Source organism: Culex pipiens, chromosome 3, assembly GCF_016801865.2.
Source record: "Culex pipiens pallens isolate TS chromosome 3, TS_CPP_V2, whole genome shotgun sequence".
In the NCBI taxonomy this organism is placed as follows: Eukaryota; Metazoa; Arthropoda; class Insecta; order Diptera; family Culicidae; genus Culex; species Culex pipiens.
Genome location: NC_068939.1, coordinates 5,018,068 through 5,039,597, shown reverse-complemented (window position 1 = coordinate 5,039,597; position 21,530 = coordinate 5,018,068). Strand labels below are relative to the sequence as shown.

The following is a 21,530-nucleotide window of genomic DNA, read 5'->3' as shown; positions in this document are numbered from 1 at the left end:
TTCCATCAACCGTGCTCGTCGGACGTGCGTTTATCTTCCTTCTTATCACAGTTTGTCAACAAAGGCAAAGAAAGCAAAAACTTCCATTCCGCTCTCAAATCGCATCGTGTGCAGTGTTTTGCTTTTATTTTATCAATCGAACCGCGCGCGCTCCCCCGTGCATGTGTGTTGTGTCTGTGTGAAGCCGAACTAAATCGAACGAAAGACAATCGCGCGCGCCTTCGCGGGAAGCAAGAATTACATAAGGATTCCGAGTCGCGGTTGGCTCTCGGAGCAGGAGCCAGTTCAGTTCGCAGTTTCCTTTCGACCAACGCGGAGTGCAGTTTCGGTTTAAAGTCTCCTTTTGCTTTTGCTTGCTCTTCCGGAAGAAACACACACTCACAGTCATGGCTGATAAGGTGAAGGTTTGCATTGTTGGATCCGGAAACTGGTGAGTTTCTTTTGTGAGGGATTTCCTTTTATCTATGCTGATAAGCCACAAAAGAAGAAGCGATTGCTTCGATTTTAGGGGAGAAAGGATTGCATTAGCGTTTATTCAAAGTAGGTTACGTAAACTTGATGGCCCCAAATAAAACAAAGACGATGGTGATAATAGTCGCAAACTGATGAAAAGAAACAAAATATAATACAGCAGGTCATTGAATTTAACGATTTTTGCACCCGCAAAAAGATAGCATCAGACGCAAAAGAAGAGAGAAGGAAAAAAGTTGTTTTTGTTTACATCACGCCACATACAATCGCTCCCCCAGAAAATGTGTGTAAAATGAAACACGTTCAGCGTGGGATTCTGTCCATCAGCCACTGTGCTGTGAATTGCCCGTTCACGATCCTCGAGGATCGCGCTAATTAAGTCAAGAACGTCCCCAAAAAGACGACATCACCCACCGCAGTTATTTGCTCCTATTTGCCCTTCCTCGCGTCCCGGGCTGACAAACATTTGCCCTTGACCTGAGAGCACTGTGGGAAGAGGAGAGGAAAATCTTGTCTAGAAGTTGGATTTTCCTGCGACAAGTTTCGTTACTGAGAAAGATACGCCGGCTGTAACCGGAGTCAACAGGATCGAATTTTCCTCCTCGATATTTTTAAATAAACTGGCAGGAGTGATCAGTCAATATTGCTTAGCGGGGTGGTTTCGAGGCGGATGAAAAGGTGTAAAATAAGCGCTAATGATGAGTAATGAGTTGAACTGGAATTTTTCATATTAATAAATTGAGCATCGATAAATGCTGCCTCTACCTGGAACATTTAGAATATTTGATATGATTTAAAAAATCCAAATTATAAAATTTGAATTGATTGTACTGCTGAAAGAGAGCTTTTCTCATGTTTTTACACTCACTTTTTCAATTTTTTGCATGTTTTTCACATTTTCTGCTCTAGAATGGCGCTATTATCATTTAAATAGTCAAAAAAAAATCAATCTTCTTTTTAATAAAAATATAGGAAACGATAGTTTTAACTAAAAAGCCCTTTCAGATGCATTTTGAATTTTAAAATTAAGTTGAATTTTGCCTAAGTTATAGCCTTTTTAAGATTTTTACGTTTTTGAACCTTAAAAAATTCTGTACCGATTTGCCCCACTTCCCGTTGACCTAGAGTGCTCATATTTTGGCCAGATGCTAGTTTCATATGTACAAACAACCCCTTAAAAATTTCAGGCAGATTGGTGAGTTCGATGCGAGATGGGTATGCTTTGCTCGTGGACTCGCTCTTAAAAACACAGCCAAAGTTGACCCTTACAAAAATGACATTTTTAAAAACATTGGCAAAGTCACATAAAATAAGAAAAACTTCCAACTTTAGAAGCCGGATTCGTATTTCAAAACTTCAACTTTATATATGAACAAACAACAATATTAAAAACAAATCTCAGCAAACTACGGCCTCTGTTCTGTTTTTGAGACCTTTACAAAGTTAACTAAAGTTGATGATTAATTTTCATCTTCATTTTCAACAACCAAAGTGCCATGGATTTCCTATGTACTCTCTACTGATAAGGTTAATTTGTTGCATTAAACGCAGAGATAGCTGCAGTGGACGGATCACATTCCACAGAATCAACAGAAGAGTAAGAATGCGTGGACATACCGTACCAAATCCTCCGGTTTATTGATTTATAATGGTTTATCGTGTGTTAGGGGATTATATGGGATAGGATATATCTAGTGTTTTTATACAAGGTCCAATAAACAAAACTTAAAAAAAAATTACAAGCCAAAAACTTTGAATAAAATGTGTACCAGGCTAACTGTAGCAAAAAAAAAAAAAAACTTAACAAGGATTAAGAGCTTGATTTCTTCTCGTTTCTATGTTTTTACATTTGAAGAAACTTCACGAAATTTCACTAGACCACAAAATCCATGAAAATAAGTTATAAAAGTAAAAAACAAAAGTCCCTGGGCTTTGTCATAATGAGTGTCATAGGTTTGATGCTTGTTTGGCAAAGAGTATGATTTGATTCGATGTGGAATTAAAATCGAAGTGTTCAGTATATTGCTGAAGCTTCCATTTTTACACATGGACACCACTTCATGCTGCGAGAACCCACTTTGGCGCAGTCTCAGGGCTTAATCGATGGCCGGTAAGCTGTCATCGAGACAAGGAGGTTCTCCGATAGTGGAAATATCACATTTGTACAATGAACCGCTACATATGTGATTTTTCCCTATCTTAATGTGGGTGTCAGGTTAGGATGCGGGTTTTTTAAAATTTAGTTTTTGTAGAATTTAGGATTTTAACTATAAATATCAACTTTTTATACTTTGCCTTTAGTTATTTAGGGACAAAATTAGTAACAGTGAATTTAGTAATTCTATCAGAATCGGTGATTTTCATTCAAGTAGCATAAAAACTATTCTGATTTGTCAAAATTTCCATAGAGTCTCGATCAATCAATAGTGAAATGATATCGGACTAAATTCGTTGATCTGTTGAACTAACGGTTGTCGGATTATGATTGTATCGACCATTGTTGCGAATCGAGGATCTACTGGAATTCTGACGATCAAATGGTCGTCTCTTTTTCAATTAGCGACTTGTAAAATATGAATTGTCAATCTTTTTTTTTTTGTTTTAAAAAGAAGCCAAACAGGTTTTAAAAGAAACGTTCTAGATTTTTTGGCTGTTAATTAAAATTTCGGGGATTTGAGATGAGAGTAGCTTTCGGATAGGTTACTTTAAATCTTGTATTCAATTCAAGTTAGGTAGTTATCCGCAAATGAATATTTGGACTTAAATGAATAATTGAACATTATGGACTTATGAATAACACACAACTGTGCATTTATTCTAGAGTCAGATCCATACAGCGTCAGTGTTTATTTGGTCGAAGTGTACTCATTCGACGGTAACATTTCAAAAGGCATCATGTACATTTTGACACTTTCTGGGTTATTGCATATTCTGAAAGTACTCCTAATAAGCTACCTCTCCACCAAAAATGGGCAAAAGTTACTTCAGTAAAGTCTGTTTAATCATGATTTTTAATAAAGTAACATAAACAAAATCTCTGCCATCAGCAGTCCCTGTTTATATAGCCCTGTCAACCTGTCAAACAAAAGACTACATGAACCTCGTGACGAAAAAAAAAGCAACATGAACAAAGCGCCATAGAGCTTTATGACGTTTCGCGTACGCACACTAGCGCACCATTTGATTTTGCTGGCCGGACAAAATTTAACCTCACTTTTTTTCGTGTACGTACACGCAATACATACGCACGTAGATAGCTCTATGTACATTCGGCGAAGAAAAACGAATCATAACAAAGCGTTCCCCTCAATGACAGCAGGGTGATATAGACGTTGGTGATTTCAAAAGAAGTTATGTTTGTTTTTCTCAAATTAAATTACGGAAATGATGTTTTATTGAATTTGGATGATCAAGTATCAATGAAAGCAACGTTTTTCATCGTTTTTTATTATTAGAACATCTTATTTTGCTTTTATATTAAAATGGGAATTGAAAATGGATGCTCAACATTCAAATGCGTTTTTCTCAAAACGCATGGTTTGTACATGATGCTTTTTGAAATGTTGGCGTCGAATTCATTGGCAGATCTGATTCTAGTTGTAATGTACGACAAGACTACTGACGGACGTGACAGGACGAGGGTCCAGTTTAGAGGTTTCGACATCAACGATGTGCGGCTGGATCACCATAAAAAAAAAAAAAAAACTTTTGACAGAAAATGGGTTTGTTTATCACTCGATTTCAGTTGAACACGCTTTTTATGAGCTGTAATTGAACGTCCAAGTGCTGATATGCGAACATAAGGCGCTCGATGAAATTACATGCTGTTTAAAATTACTTTCTTAGCTAGACGAATGTTTTCAAAGTGTACCAAAACAAAATTTAAAAAAAAGTGCAAGTTATCTAACGAATTCCCCCCGAAACCTTTTCGGTTTTCTCCATTCTCCATTCCGCCAGGGGCTCGGCCATTGCCAAAATCGTCGGCGTGAACGCCAAGCGGCTGCCCACGTTCGAGGATCGCGTCACGATGTACGTGTTTGAGGAGCAGGTCGACGGCAAAAAGCTCACCGAGATCATCAACAGCACGCACGAGAACGTCAAGTACCTGCCTGGACACAAGCTGCCCGAGAATATCGTGAGTATAGTTTTTTGCATGCAAAGCGGTTTTATTTTTAGCACAATGCAGTTTGGGTGCACAGTTGATCAACGGCCAAGATCGAAAATAACTCTCTTCTTTCTGAAACAGACGGACGGGGACAACCTCGCCCTTGAAGCGACCAAATGCAATCGATCAGCTGTGACTTGGCGGATTTTGAATTTAGTTCAATTTTTAAACAAAATAACCTGATGATTTTGTTTACGCCAGCTTAAAATGAGGAAATGGCAAACTGATTGAAAAAGTGAGCTCTTCAAACAAGTTCACTCATATGGTTCAGATCCCCCCTTGTCATCGTACTAGTTAAACACTTGAATAGCTTCATGATTAGCCCCCATCACTTGTATGGCTTTTGTAGCACAAACACACGAACAAAGCCACTTTTGGAGAGCGCTTGATTAGCTTTTATCTTATCAATAAGTGACCGCCGCGGGAGCTCTCTCTCTCTCTGTTCTGCTCCCATCAACACCGAGTCCGTTTGTTTATGCTTGAATGCAGCTTAAATGAAATTACTTTGCGGATTGTACTTGTCACGCACAAACAGCGCTGTTTATTGTTTCCAGTTGATTTGGTGGAACCAGATTAGGCGAAAATTTAGGTTGGTCCAGAGTCCAGTTTTTTTTTGGTTGTTTCTTTTGGGGTGGCTGATAAGATTCGTTTCACTTTCGCTATAGACAAACAGGTTTTGAGTTGTCGGGTCTTTCGCGTTGAAAATAAATTCCATTCCATAAGAAGAAAGCCGACGTCGTTGTGTTTCACAATAGTGGCATTTTGATCTTTCAAACCACTTCCGAGTATTCTCCATCGTACGTGGTGCGAGGGTGTTCGAGCAAGACAAGCAAGTCTTGATGAGTACAGATACTTCAACTACTAACTACTATAGTGTGATGGTGAATAATTGACGGTCGCGCTGCACTGTATCACTACATCTTGCATTAGTGAACAGTTCCGGAAGACATGCATGCAGTCTCGGCTAGAAATAACGGCATCTTTGCGGTAGAAGTATCAGACCCTTATTAGGTTTGTCGTTGATGATGATGACGGTGGTGGTGGTGGTGACGAGGGTGGAGGTTTCAAAGTGCAGCCGCTAGGCACGTGACGGTCGAGGTCGAACACGATTCGTGCCGGTTACACTTACACGAATGATGTGGTCGTGTTGTGGGCTGTTAAAATAGCCAGTAGCACTCATAGTGGTATACTGTACAGGATACTCGAGATAAGTGGACTGGACTGAAAAGAGCATTGCCGAGTTGCACCAGGAATGAAGTTCAAAGTGAAGGTTGCAATTGGATAGAGGAAGTTTGTAGAGAGTTCTACGAACTTACGTTTGCTGTAATGAATAGTTAAGTAGAAAAAAAAATACATTGGATAATACTATTTTTAGGTCAACTGTACTTTGCCTGATACATTAAAATACAGTCCACTATCCGACTATCCGAAGGCCTGGGCGAAATTCACTTCGGATAATCGAATCACAAGCATTATTTCCGTTGTCTTATTTTTGATTGTCGAGCTATTTTAAAATAATTTTAATTTTTAAAATAAGAGATGGCAGATTTTTTAAATTTAATATGCAATCAAACATACAAATTTAGCTAAAATGGGGTCGCAGAATTCGAATTTGAAAAGCAAGAAAATAATTTACGAATAAAAATTTGTTCATGATTCGACTATCCGAAGTCCTATACAAAACTTCGGATAATCAAAACTTCGGAAAATCTAAGCTTCGGATAATCGAGTCTTTACTGTACATTAGAAACTAAAAACTGAAAACTAAAAACCAAAAACTAAAAACCAAAAACTAAAAACCAAAAACTAAAAACCAAAAACTAAAAACCAAAAACTAAAAACCAAAAACCAAAAACTAAAAACTAAAAGAGCAATTCCAGCCCAAAACAGGAATTTTTTAAGTACTTTTTTCTCGACCCTCTCCGATTTCAATGAAACTTTGTAGACATGTTAACCTAGGCATATATAAGCCATTTTTGTGTATATGGAGCCAGTAACGCTCGATAATGACATTTGAGAAGGGCGTACTTTTTTTCAATATTTTTGTATTTCGTAATTTAAATATTGCTGTATCTCGAAGCCGTTGCATCGTATCAAAAAGTGGTCAAAGACTAACTTGTAGGAAATTTGACGGGCTTTTCGAAAAAATACGAAAAAAAAAAACGAAGTTGACTTTGTAACTGTCGGCCACCATTGCTAGTACCAACCACTAGTGTCTTCCTTTTAATCTACAAGGATTTCGCCGCCCTGGGCTCCTAAGTGTATGAAAGTATGGCACGGAGCGACGGCGCCGAATACCCATATTTACACAAAGAATTTTAGAGCGCCCGCCGCGGGATTCGAACCAGTGACCTCTGGATTGTGAGTCCAGTGCGCGGTCCGATTGATCCACACGGGCGGGAAAAAATACACTGAAAGAAAAAAACAGTCCACTTTTATGAGATTTTTTGATTTTTAAGTTTAAAAGTCAAATTTGGAGGTGAGCCCACGATTTTTTTTCGCTCAAAATTTTTGTGAAGATAGCCTAAGATGTTACAAAAAGACTCACGAAAAATGCAGGATGGAGCAACTCACCTAAAAAAATACAAAAATCATTTACTGAAACTGTTTTTTTGAAAAGTGCTCTAAACGTCAAAATTTTCAAAATCCGAATACGGGAATCGATTCTCTAGACAATTTTACATAAAAGTCTCCATATTGACCATTGTCCTAAGTCCAATCCTTGTGAAGTTACAGCGGTTTTAAAAATAAAAATGTTGAAAAAATAGGTTTTTTGATGGTTTTTGACAATTTCTATATGACGGACTTGATTTTTCAGTTTCGAAAATATTATTACCGAAAAGCTCGTACAATTTCCCATAAGTTTGCCTTTGACCACATTTCAATTGGATGTATGGGCTTACAGATATAAGCTAATTTATTATCCAGGTTACTTTACTACACTGAAAAATTTTTATGTTTTCAGTTATGAGCAATGTAATTAGCTTATATCTGTAAGCCCATACATCCAATTGAAATGTGGTCAAAGGCAAACTTATGGGAAATTGTACGAGCTTTTCGGTAAAAATATTTTCGAAACTGAAAAATCAAGTCCGTCATATAGAAACTGTCAAAAACCATCAAAAAACCTATTTTTTCAACATTTTTATTTTTAAAACCGCTGTATCTTCACAAGGATTGGACTTAGGACAATGGTCAATATGGAGACTTTTAAGTAAAATTGTCTGGAGAATCGATTCCCGTATTCGGATTTTGAAAATTTTGACGTTTAGAGCACTTTTCAAAAAAACAGTTTCAGTAAATGATTTTTGTATTTTTTTAGGTGAGTTGCTCCATCCTGCATTTTTCGTGAGTCTTTTTGTAACATCTTAGGCTATTTTCACAAAAAATTTGAACGAAAAAAAATCGTGGGCTCACCTTCAAATTTGACTTTTAAACTTTAAAGTCAGAAAATCTCATAAAAGTGGCGTGTTTTTTTGTTACAGTGTATTTTTTTTCGGAAAGCCCGTCAAATTTCCTACAAGTTCGTCTTTGACCACTTTTTGATACGATGCAACGGCTTCGAGATACAGCAATATTTAAATTACGAAATACAAAAATATTGAAAACAAGTACGCCCTTCTCAAATGTCATTATCGAGCGTTACTGGCTCCATATACACAAAAATGGCTTATATATGCCTAGGATAACATGTCTACAAAGTTTCATTAAAATCGGAGAGGGTCGGGTACAACCGATTCCCTATTTGACATGGAATTGCCCAAAAGCTAAAAACTAAAAACTAAAAACTAAAAACTAAAAACTAAAAACTAAAAACTAAAAACTAAAAACTAAAAACTAAAAACTAAAAACTAAAAACTAAAAACTAAAAACTAAAAACTAAAAACTAAAAACTAAAAACTAAAAACTAAAAAAACTAAAAACTAAAAACTAAAAACTAAAAACTAAAAACTAAAAACTAAAAACTAAAAACTAAAAACTAAAAACTAAAAACTAAAAACTAAAAACTAAAAACTAAAAACTAAAAACTAAAAACTAAAAACTAAAAACTAAAAACTAAAAACTAAAAACTAAAAACTAAAAACTAAAAACTAAAAACTAAAAACTAAAAACTAAAAACAAAAAACTAAAAACTAAAAACTAAAAACTAAAAACTAAAAACTAAAAACTAAAAACTAAAAACTAAAAACTAAAAACTAAAAACTAAAAACTAAAAACTAAAAACTAAAAACTAAAAACTAAAAACTAAAAACTAAAAACTAAAAACTAAAAACTAAAAACTAAAAACTAAAAACTAAAAACTAAAAACTAAAAACTAAAAACTAAAAACTAAAAACTAAAAACTAAAAACTAAAAACTAAAAACTAAAAACTAAAAACTAAAAACTAAAAACTAAAAACTAAAAACTAAAAACTAAAATTAAAAACTAAAAACTAAAAACTAAAAACTAAAAAACTAAAAACTACATTATTAAACTAATTTGACTTACAAAATCAATAAATTTCATCAAAGCGCCATTAAAAATAAAAGCATTTTAAATTCACCGCATTCAGTACATTAATATGATTTTTTTTATTTTGCTGTTTTTGTGAGGTATTTTGTGAAATGATCATTGATATTTTTTTTAAATTTTATAAGCAAAACCATATATATTCGCAATTTCATTTGAACAGAGAACGAACTGAAAAAATAGTTCTCCGAACCGAATTTATCTAGGGTTCTTGCCTAAAATCATTAAACCCATTTATTTTGTTATGTTCTGTCATTAGGGTGACCTACGTGCTAGGGCGGCCCAAAAAAGGCATTTTTTTTGTAAATTTTCGCAAAAACCACATTTAAAAAAAAATCTCGCGCCATTTCAACCGCTGTCTTAGTTGCAAATGAAAGGTGATTCGTTGGCCTTTCAAGGAAAAATAATTTAAAGACCGACAAAAATCAGCCAAGCATTTGAAAATGTCGTCTGAAAACTTAAAATGGCGTTTTGAATTAAATTTAAAATAAAATTTACGTTAGCCTTATTGGCCAAACATGTTTTCGGAAACAAAAGATTGTTTCTTAAAAACTAAATTCATTAATTCAGAGTTTGTCAATCCTTTTGAAATAGGTAGTCGTGCCATGTTGTGAAAACAACATAGTATTTTGTTCTGTATATTTTCATATTTATTGTTTTTAGAATTTGTTAAGCCGAAATGATGAAGAAAAAAATACTTATTTTGAGTAAACCTACCTACTATAAGGAAATGTGCTTTCAAAGTTATTCCAACTTACACTGTACTGCAGATAATTAGCTTTATTAAGCGTGAGCACCGCACACACACACACAACTACGCGCTAAGTAATTGCGCATATTATCATTATTAAAGCTTAGCGGATCAATTGTCGACAGAGTGATTAGTATTTCACAGACATTTGGATGTAGTTGTCCCACTTACGAGGCTTATGTCAAGTACTACAATACCTATATGATGTTTATGATTTGCCTGCCTTGTCTGATCCCGCGTAACATTGATAAGCGCCGGGTGACAACGTCAATATTTAATCCAACAAAAACAACAACACACATCACTATCTCTGATGGCGACGGTATGATGGCAATTTGTGCAAGTGTCTCACGTTGCCATTCTGTGTGTGATAACATCATCGTTCAACACAGCAGCGTCGCTGCTCAAGTTTATTGCAACAAGAGATTATATCGGTGACGGGTTGGCTTCACAACGGGCCACGCGATAACCCACCGCCGCCTTCAAAAGAGACTTAAGTCGTTTGAACATTGACCTAAGATCGCGCGCGCGCGACGGTTTGGCTGACCCACTTGATTTAAAACTATTTTAATTAATGCCACACTCGGCGACAGTAGCTTCAACAAAAGGTGCATTCACCCTATAGTGTCGCTATTTCGAGGGCGCCCCTCGATCACGGCCAAACCCGGCAGAGAAAGGGTTTCAAGGTCGGCCGCGTTCAACCTGAGATGTCTCGACATTGGCAGTTGCAATCGCTATGCAAAGTGCTTTTTAGTTGGGGTTCAGTTGCACACGTTCTTTTCTCCTTTCTTTTTGCTGTTGCATAATGCAATCACTTGTAACTTTTGGCTTTATTTATGCTGGGAGCGGGCGAGTTTGCACTGATTCGAAATTTGTTTGGGAAGAGGAAATGCATAAATCAGTTTGTGGGTGGTAAAGTTGTTGCTTGCAAGAGCTATTTTTTATCAATCCTTCAAAATGAGATACATAAAAATGTACAACGAATTGTAGTGTTGAAATAGAAAGTCATAAAATTAAAAATGAATTAACAAAGTGTCGATTATTTTAAAAATTGAAACTGTCTTACAAGTGTCCTGTTTATCGGTTCAAAAATAAGAAATCACTCACTCATCGCCGAACGAATCTTTGCTGATTGCAGTTCGTAACCACTCGCTAGCTTTCAGCGACTTGGCCAATCGCTTCACAATTGATACCTACAAATACTTTGTGAATTTGTTTGCCTGCTACCTCTGTCGACCCGAGTCACAAATGAATATGCTCAGAGAGGAGAGAACCTTACAAAATACCAGCGTGGCGCTCACTTGGCTTGCACTACCAAAGTTTACCGTTAATTGAGTCCTAAAATGAAGTTTAAATTTGTGATATTATTGCTCATAACGATAAAGCTTATTTTTCTGAGTACAATGACCCTTTGAACGACCACAAAGGATTTAAAATGGATTTTTAATTGAATTTTAAAAAAATAACTTCATGGTCCTTCTTGACAGAAAAGGTCCTACTTGACAGCTCGTTCCAAGGGGACCATAGTTTATCAATCGAAAAAATGTTGTCTTGTCAATTTTTTTTTGCATTAAAATAAAAAAAGTGATTAGAAATGGTTTTTAATCGTGTTTTTTACCATTGTGCATAAAAATTTACATAGGGCTTTAGTACCCAATTTGAATTTGTCATGATGGACATTTTTTATCAAATGAGTCTTCAACGTTGAGTACACAACAAAATTGCTAAATATTTTCGATAACATTGGTTTTTTAAAGCTTTTTAATCAATGATCAAAACAAAGCCGATCGCAAACTTGTTTGACTTGTTTGAGCGTTGAGCGACATAACGCACAACCCGATTGGAGTGAGAGGGAGAGCAAAGTGTTATACTTGAACTCAACAATCAAATTAAAGAAACGAGAAAAAAATCTTTGGTTCGATTTGCCGATTTTTTTTTTTAAAAAGTAGTATTTATTTTAAATAGTAATAACTCAAAATTTAAAAATTCAAAGCAGAGAATTAAAAATACGAAAAAAACGAAGTTGACTTTATAGCTGTCGGCCACCATTGCTAGTACCAACCACTAGTGTCTTCCTTTTTAACTACAAGGACTTTGCCGCCCTGGGCCTGGGCTCCTAAGTGTTTGAGTAACGTCATGATTCGAATTCCCGAACGCTTCGAAACCCGGACACATCAACTTGTTTTATCAATTATTTGGATATAAGTTCGCATTATGAATGTCAAAACTGTGTTATTTGATGAATTCTAACATCAACTTTCATTTAAAGTTTGTTTGAACGCTTTAGTTAATGCCAAAACAATCAAATAAAATAAAATTATAAGTTTACCAAAAATGCGAAACATTTCAACTGAAATATTTCATAGGCGTCCAAAGCACCGGGAAGGCAAAGCAGAAATTTATGTTTTTGATTTCCTTAAATTCTAGCAAATGTTTATATAAACTATCGATTGTTTTGATGTTAACAGCTTATTTGAGACCTAAAGAATGCCATTCACTAACATTTCAGTCCAAATTTGTGCGATTCATAAGCAAAATCGAGTGTCCGGAATTCGAAGCAAAAGTATCCGGATTTCGAATCAGCCTTGTGCGCGGTCGGATTGATCCACACGGGCGGGACTTACAGGAATTAAAAAATTCGAGGGTTAAATATTTTATATATTCTTTATTTCTTAAATTCTTAAATTGTTAAAAAAATGTTAAAAAAAAATTGTACAAGCCTAAATTTGGGTTATTTTTGGAGGCATATTTTAGGTTAAGAATAATTAAAATTTCGTTTTTCGATTATCGAGTACGAACTGCATTTATTTTTCAAAAAATCCCTGGATTACAGAACTTTTTTATTTTTTTATGTTTTGAATTTTGAATTCTTATTTGTTGAAAAAAACTCGAATTCATAAAAATTTGAAAATAAATCCAAATTTATGAAATTTAAAATCTTTAAACTTTTTTTTGTATTTTTGAATTTTTAAATTTCTGAATTTCTGTTTTTTTCCGGTCAGAAAATTAAATGATTATTGTCATGGCTTTTCCCTCTGAATCTTGAAATAAAATTTAAAATTACATACCAAAATAGAATTTTTTAACGAAAAAAAAGATTGTCAATTTGCACAGCAGAAGAAAATGAATTTTACAAGCCCTATAAAAAAACAGATTTTCGCTGGCAAATATGCAGAAAGTTAAAAAAATAATTTATATTTGCCATTATTTTGAATTCCTGACAATTTCTTTGAAAAGACTTTTTTCAACTGTTTTATCAAGAAAATTAAAAAAAAAACAAATTGTTCAACTATACAAAAAATAATTAGAAAAAGATAATTCATTTTCCCAGTCCATTATTGAATGTTAATCGGCACCATTTTTTTAAACTTTATTTTAATTGTTTACGCCAGGTCGCCGTTCCGGACGTGGTCGAGGCCGCCAAGGATGCCGACATTCTGATCTTCGTCGTGCCCCATCAGTTCATCCGCGGATTGGGCCAGCAGCTGCTCGGCAAGATCAAGAAGACGGCCGTCGGTCTGTCGCTGATCAAGGGCTTCGATGTGGCCGAGGGCGGTGGCATGGAGTTGATCTCGCACCTCATCACGAAGCACTTGAACATTCCGTGCAACGTTCTGATGGGTGCCAACTTGGCCAATGAGGTCGCCGAGGAGAAGTTCTGCGAGACGACGATCGGCTGCCGGGACATGAAGGTCGCCCAGACGTTCCGGGACCTGTTCCAGACGCCCAACTTCCGGGTTGTCGTGGTGGACGACGTGGACGCGGTCGAGATTTGCGGTGCGCTCAAGAACATCGTGGCGTGCGGAGCTGGCTTCGTGGACGGCATGGGTGGCGGTGACAACACGAAGGCCGCCGTCATCCGGCTTGGTCTGATGGAGATGATCAAGTTTGTGGACGTGTTCTACCCGGGCAGCAAACTGTCGACGTTCTTCGAGAGCTGCGGCGTGGCTGATTTGATCACCACCTGCTACGGTGAGGAGTGTTGTTGCTGGATTGGAGTGATGAACGTGACTGATGATGCGATTAATTGCAGGTGGCCGCAACCGCAAGGTGTCGGAGGCGTTCGTCAAGACCGGCAAATCCATCAAGCAGCTGGAGGATGAGATGCTCAACGGGCAGAAGCTGCAGGGTCCGATCACCGCCGAGGAGGTCAACTTTATGCTGAAGAGCAAGTCGATGGAGGACAAGTTAGTTGGCGAAGCCACCCATTCTTCAACAGAAACAACTGAAACATCTCCCTTTTCAGGTTCCCCCTGTTTACGGCGATCCACAAGATCTGCACCGGACAGATCAAACCAACGGGCTTCCTGGACTGCCTGCGCAACCACCCGGAGCACATGTAAGTCCCCCCAACTCAACAAACAAACACACACACACACCCACCTCTTGAAAGCAAGAGCAGTTTTCCATCAAAATCTCTTCCACCTCTTTTTTTTTTGTTTTTGGCTCGCGTAATTTAAATCATTTTTCGTTGTTTATGTTGGGAGTTCAAAAATATTTATATTTATACAAAATTAATTACACAAGTACAAAACACCAGGGCAAAACAGAGCCAGAGTTTAATCGTTGGAAACTGCTGCTTTTCGTAGAATTGGCGCGCATAGTTTAGGCACACACACAAACACACAAGCAGCAAGAATCAAGTGTAGTAGCTGTGTTTAACAGAGTAGTAGGGAAAGCGATAAAAGTTAGAGCGATTGTATTTATTTTCTGATTGTTGTTCACATCTTGTTATTAATACCTTCAAAGTTTATGATGAAATCTTGTCACACCAAACACACACACCCACACACATCTATAGAATGCTCATCAAATGTGCAATATGTAAGCGCTGTATATTAAGTTTATCGTGTCGATTTGCTAACGATTTGAGATAGTTGTGTCATCATTCATTCAGGAGTACTTTAATCGAAATATAAATGTGTTGATTATGGTTGTATTTAATTTGCCATCCACCTGAGTTGTACTTTTTTTATATGTTTTATTTGTTGTGTGCTTTTCGGAGAGAGAGAATATATGAATTCCGTTTGTTACCCCCACCCGTCAATGTTCTATCATTTAACGGTGAATCATTAGTAAATCAAAAGAAAATCAGCTGCTTTAAAAAAGAGAGCGTTGAGAATAGTCAAAATTGTTAGTCATATACTGCCGTTCTACGCATAATTGTCCCATGTCAGTTTTGGTCGATTTTGACTTTATGACATTTTTAAGTTTAGTTTGATGTGTACTTTAAGAAAAACACATAAAATCTGGTACTTTGTTCGGAAACTCATTAAAAACAACACCAAGTCTGTTTGTCCCATCGTTAAACTTCTACGCATAATTGTCCCACCAAGTATTTTCTTACACTGAATCATTAGTTTTACTAAACATTATGTCTTGTTTACCTTTTGTAAAGCAAGAGAATCACAAATAAAGGTGATAAACTGCTAACTGGGGTGATTAGGGACACATAGGGCGAATAGGAACCCACGGGACAATTATGCGTAGAAACACAGAAATCGGTCGAAAAATTTCAATCGCGTTTTTCTCAGTTGCACTTTTTTGAACATGGGACAATTATGCGTAGAACGGCAGTATAGCCACTGGAATTAGTAGAATTAGTGTGGAAGAGAAAGTGTGTAGAATAATCACGAGTTAAGCGCCTTTAGAGACTATTTCGCCCTCTACAATATAATCACTGTTGTCGAAGCTAACCAATAATTGGCTGTAGTATCAATAGGCAGAGTACAAAATAAAGCTCTAAATTATTTGACCCAGAATGAACGATACTAATTCGATGTGTTTCTTTTTCTAAATTTACTCGTTACCAAATTTCCCTTTGTAGTCCAGCGTACTTTGCATGAAATTGTGAGAATTTGGTGGGTTAAGGGGTTAAGAAAAATTGATGAAGATTCTTAATTTCTAAACTTATCACCATGACTTGAATTGGTCTTTCTATCACTAATATCGTTGTTTTATACTAAAGGTGGTATTCCACTGCGGGATTTTTTTTTTGCGAATTACCTTATCAAAACACATTTTGTGTTTCTCCATTCCACTACGGCAAATTTTCTGTTAACGTCTGCCCACATATTTTCCGATTTTATTTTTATCTTCTCTTGTTTTATTTTTAGTATTTTGATATATATCACTTATCTTATAAACACCAATAATTATATCTTCCTTATTTCGGTAATATTATAGACATTCGCTTTTTTCGGTTTTTTTTTATATTTTTTTTTATTTTGGATGAAACTTTCTATCTGACTTCATTAGTTTTTGCCTTCCTCACCTCACTGAGGCAAGGCTATAAAATCACTCAAAAATTGAACTTTTTAAATAAGCCTCCCAGATATACCTTTACGTATACATATCGACTCAGAATCAAATTCTGAGCAAATGTCTGTGCGTGTGGATGGACGTAGAATTTTTTTTTCTCACTCACTTTTCTCGGAACTGGCTCGACCGATTTTGTCCGGATCTATGTTTTTGGATTTGCCTTCAGGTTCTTTAAGTCTTTTTTAAATTTCATCCGGCTTGGTGTAGTACTTTAAAAGATAATTTATCATACCTAGATGGCAGCACTCAGATGTATAGTGTCTTTACTAAGTAAGCGTTAGCCAAAGCTTTCGTAGTGTGTGGTTGCAAGGCTTTTAGGAGGAAGGCAGCAACCACCTTCCGGTGGATTAAGTAACGTTTTCCATTGAAGTATCTATACAATTTTGCGGCCTAGTCATACAAAATGGGCATGTTTATATTCGAAAATCAGTATCTTGAGTAGGAGTTTTCGGATCGATTTGGCCAAGTTGTACAGTTGTGCCTAAAAAATCTACATTTTTGTAAAAAATGTTTTTTACGGGTTAAATCCCATTAAATAATCAAATGCAAAACGCCAGCTCCTGTTAAGTTCAATCAAGATCATATTTGGGATTTGAGCTCAGCCCCTGAATGACCACCAAAATGTAACCCTCGTCTGCCAAAATTTTTTCCGAGTTTTTTTTTATTTTTTGCCTTCCTCACCTTACTGAGGAAAGGCTATAAATTCACTCGGAAAATGAACTTTTTAATTAGACCTCCTAGACCTACCTTCATTTGTACATATCGACTCAGAATCACCAGCTGAGCAAATGTCTGTGTGTTTGGCTGTATGTAGACATGTGTACCAAATCAATGTCACTGGAATATCTCATCACAGGCTCAACCGATTTTGGCCGGAATGGTTTTAATCGATCCGTCTTAACGTCCCCTAAGTTGCTATTTAAATTCATGCAGTTTTATCATGTATTTAAAAAGTTATGTTAAAAGAACTGTTTCATATTAAATTAAAATTATGGTAAAAAGGGTGGTTTTTTCATGAAACCCTCACATGTTATATTTTTAGAAAGCATATGAGAAGACCTTTTAGGTGGAGTAAGAATTTTCAAGATCTGACTAACCTATCTTAAATTACAAGCAGTTTAAAAAATGGTCTGAATTCACATAACCTCAACTGGTCGGGTCTGATCGCCACGAAAAAGCCGTGTAGAGGGATGCCATTTTCCTCAAAGGCCGTGTCTGTATAATCTTGACAAAAAGTCTGTAAGTAGTCTGTTTTTTACTCATCACTTATTTTTATTAGGACCTCTTAGGTGCTGCGAACTTTAGGGGAGATCCATAAACATGTGGACACTTTAGGGGGGTTGGAATCACTATAAATGAGAGGAAGGCATGAACCACCTAAAGGTGGATTGAGTAACGTTTTTTTTATATTTTGGATAATTTTTTGTATTTGACTTCATTAGTTTTCCATTGAAGTCTCCATACAATTTTGGCTATGTTGTAGGTTAAAATTTGGAATAAAAAAAAATAAAAAATAGATGCAAGCAAAAAACTTTTATTTTTATTTTTAAGCACTAAATTTGGATGTGCTAGAATTGAGGATGGTGCAAATTCTGATACCAGAGATTTAAATTTGAAAAAAATAATATTTTTTTCCTCATTTTTTGCAGTTTAAAAATACTTTATGAAGGAAACCCAGGCAAAACATATTTTTGAAGAGCTGTGAAATTTCCTGTAAATTTTTTTTTTTTACTCTTTTGATCGGACTTTGATTGCTGAGATTCAGCGATCCAGAGTCAAGAGTAGCATAAAAGGGACTAAAATCACTTATATTTGATATTTTCAGCATGATTTGAAATTTTGAAAATCGAACTAAAAGTTTCCAAGATATCGCGAGTTGAAAAATAAGGGCAAACTTAAATAGGCTGATATATTATCAGCTGTCCGATCAACAGAGTCAACACATGAAAATTGTATAAGCTTTTCAAATAAATTTTTTTGAAGTATTTTTAATTTTTTCGAAAAATAAAACCTAAAAATGGCAATAATTCGAAAACGGTGCGTGCGCTTTCATAAAAAGCCATTTCTATTGAAAAAAACTAAAATTGATTTTTGAAGATTCGTTTGGCAATATTTTCAATCCAAAATCCAAATTTCAAAATTTCTTATCGGCGTTACCAGATTTTACACCGCACTCTACCGAAAAATATGCCTTTTTTTAAATCGAAAACTAAAAATTAGTTATTTTAGGAATTCTACTTATAAAAAGTCAGATAAAAATCGGGTTTTTTCGTGTACCTCTTTTTTCGGAAAAGTCCTAATCATAACCTACAACTTTGCCGAAGACTTGATGTCTTAATAACAAAATCCCTTTTCAAGATACTGATTTTCAAATAATCACTAGTAAAATTGTATGAAAAAAACTAACAATGCAAAATGATTTCTTTTGACATAGGGAATGCATGGACAAAGTTTCATTAGAATTAAAACAGTTCAATATTTGCGAATACGTAGAGCATCATTTACTGTTTTCACAATTTGCAAGTCCCTTTTTATTTATTTTTTAAAAGTATTTTTCACATTTTTTGTACAAACTTAAATCATTAGCTTTACAGTTGCCCTAAGTGTGTCAACACATAATCTGGAGCATAATTATTTTGACATTCAAAGTAGCAGATAATGGGCATAAACACGACCAAATTTTACTAAAAAAAATACGTTTTTTCATTGGCAAAATCATACAAAAAAAGTTTTAACATCAAACACAAAATATTAAAAAAAAAGTATAAAAACGTGACGAACTTTCTGTTCCAAGTCCGTCAACAAATAGTGTTGACACTTTCCGTGTTTGTTAATAAATGTTAAATTAATTTTAACAATGTGTGGCTTTTCTAATCATGAAATTTCTTGAATAAACTCACTGAATCAGAAGTGATAGAAATACCAAGTGTCAAGTCAAGGGAAAATCTAAACATAATTCAGATCAATTTTACTTGCTTCCCCTTTAATATCCAGGCGTTTCCATGAAACAAGTTGCTTCGATAATAATTCAATGGAGACGCATGGTGACTCACGACTTGTCAACATCAAATACCATCACTTTATGTGAAATTACGCTGAACTAGTAGTGTTGTACTGACTCAAAAAATCATCTTTCGCTTCCCCGCAGCCATCAAGTGAAAAATTTGCTGATGTTTTGAAGACTAAACTCCTGCTTGGCCGTCCCAATCCCTTGCTTTATGTGTGTTGTTTGCTGCATGCTCTCCTCTCAAGATTGGCGCACAAATATTTTCCGTTTCTTTCCTGCTTGTAGTTTGCCGAAATTCACCTCTGTATAAAAACAAACCCCTTCACCGATTATTGGTTTTACATGTTGTTCTTTTCTTCTTCGTACATTTTAGGACGCAACGGGCAAAGCTCTAAAAAAAATCATGACTAATATCCCCCTCCACAAAAGAAATAAAAAAAAAAGTATCACACATCCAACACCCCAATTGTGTACGCTCACACTAATTGTGTCACGGTTCTTCTTCTTCTTCCACCAAAAAAGGTTTGAAACACCGTGGGGAAGTACGCGTGAAATGATCTCGAAAGATTCGTTTTTTTTAACCAATATTACTTTAGTTTAAATTTTCTGCAAGAATTAAAGACTGCGTTTAGTTTGCATTTATCAGTTACGAGGAAGCAATCCGTTCCATTTTTAACTTCCCCATTAGTAGTAACGCAAACATTAAAGTTCCAGGTTGCACTCAAGATGCTTGAAGGCTGAAAGTAAAAACCAAAATCGTAGGGGGAAAATTGCAATGCTAAAAAGACAAATAAATTCCGGAAATCATCCACTAAATTAGACTCGATTGGTTTTCTTATTGCTGAGAAATGTACGGAGTTCTTTTTGTTTTTTATTTCACAAACCCACATTCAATTTGACTAACTTTGTTTTTTCAACTTGTCAATCGTGGTCCACCCCAACTGTCGTGTAAAACTGTGACTCATTTCCGCTCATGACAATTCGTGTTCTTTTAGTGTAGTTGCACAATACTCGAAGTAGCTGTTACATATTTTCAGTTGCGCTCGGTTTCTTCCAAATTTACTTGCACTACTTTAAGCTCGTTCTTGTAAATGAATGTGTATCAATCGCTGTGTTTCTGTTTTTCCCATTATTTGTTCGGTAAGTATTTCACTTATTTTCTAATCACACAATGTTTGTTCAGCAACTATCGTAAACTTCCATGTTTTATAATTTACCCGCTTCTTTTTCTTTCTCCCCTTTTCTCTTACAGGCAAACTTTCTCCTAAATTCACCCTCCTACAACACACGAAAACACAAACACTCTTTTCGAACACGTGTACGTGTCTAATGTAGTAGCAAAAAGTGCAATATTGAAAGCAACAAAAAAAAAACATAAACGAATCCTAGCGTCGTAGAGTATCACCACGAAACTCACTGTGATTTCCTAGAAATCGAATATTAGCGTAAAAGTTACTAGCCACACCCTTGACCCTCAATGCAAAACTAAAACCAAAAACACAGGAAGTCCCAGCAGGTGCCGCCCCCGCTCAAACCCAGACATCCCAGATTTTCAACTGAAAACCCAACGATATGATAAAAAAACAGTCTCAGTCAGTGACCACGCCAATTGAGTTCGAAGCCGCGTCGTGTAACGTTAGAAATTTGCGAAAAATCTTCCCGATTGTTTGTACAAAGAAAGAGAATATAACGAATGTAAAATACGGTGTAAAGTATTTCGGTGATATTTTAGTAAACCTCTCTTTTTTGGAATTCTTTGAAAGTCTGTAAAAAAATGAACGGAAACAAAAATCTAAGTTGTAAATAGTGACGCTAACCCCGGTGGGGTTGAATGTTCAAACGGAGAGTAAGATGGTTCTATTGAAACTTATGAGAAAAAATGATACTTTGGAAAGAGAATTTATTGTTACCTCGGATGAATATGAATAAAATGATAGTAAAGTATGGTATTTGTTTTCGTAAGATGTCCGAAATCCCAATAAAAATCCTTGAGAGATCCCTCCGCCCCCCTTAATTTATCACTTTGTGCTAAACAGAACATAGCCCATATTTAAAAAAGTTTATGCACCTCCTAAAAACTAAAAAAATCTAGGAAATTAAAAGTGCAAGCATTCGATAACAATTGAAAATACTTAAGGGTGCACAGCAACCAAGGAAGTTGTTGTCTTCTTATTCCAAATTTGTCAAACTTACGGACCCAATCCTGCAATAATCTGATTGTAAAAATAGTCAAACTTTGTTGTGAGTTACTTTGAAGACAGTAATTTAGGGGATGAATAAAAAATCATAACGATAGTTCCCGTAG

At 35.7% G+C, this 21,530-nt stretch overlaps 1 protein-coding gene across 3 annotated transcripts; it reads left to right on the top strand.

Moving 5' to 3' along the window:
- LOC120424423 (glycerol-3-phosphate dehydrogenase [NAD(+)], cytoplasmic) lies at positions 1–21,169 on the top strand. 3 transcript variants are annotated; one of them, XM_039588535.2, is made up of 6 exons: positions 1–430; positions 4,429–4,606; positions 13,290–13,869; positions 13,931–14,084; positions 14,144–14,236; positions 19,599–20,046. In XM_039588535.2, exons 1-6 carry the CDS (start codon positions 387–389, stop codon positions 19,618–19,620), a joined length of 1,071 nt encoding a protein of 356 aa, XP_039444469.1. In that variant the 5' UTR covers positions 1–386; the 3' UTR covers positions 19,621–20,046. The 3 variants fall into 3 exon arrangements, with proteins under 3 accessions (XP_039444469.1, XP_039444466.1, XP_039444470.1); XM_039588532.2 differs by having other exon boundaries at positions 19,367–19,683; XM_039588536.2 differs by lacking the exon at positions 19,599–20,046 and adding an exon at positions 20,478–21,169 and having other exon boundaries at positions 2–430.
- The last annotated feature ends 361 nt before the right edge of the window (positions 21,170–21,530 follow it).

Coding starts and splice junctions, on each gene's coding strand:
- LOC120424423 (XM_039588532.2), top strand. CDS start 387: ATGGCTGATAAGGTGAAGGTTTGCATTGTTGGATCCGGAAACTG. Junction 431..4,428: donor ATTGTTGGATCCGGAAACTG/GTGAGTTTCTTT, acceptor CCATTCCGCCAG/GGGCTCGGCCATTGCCAAAA. Junction 4,607..13,289: donor ACAAGCTGCCCGAGAATATC/GTGAGTATAGTT, acceptor TGTTTACGCCAG/GTCGCCGTTCCGGACGTGGT.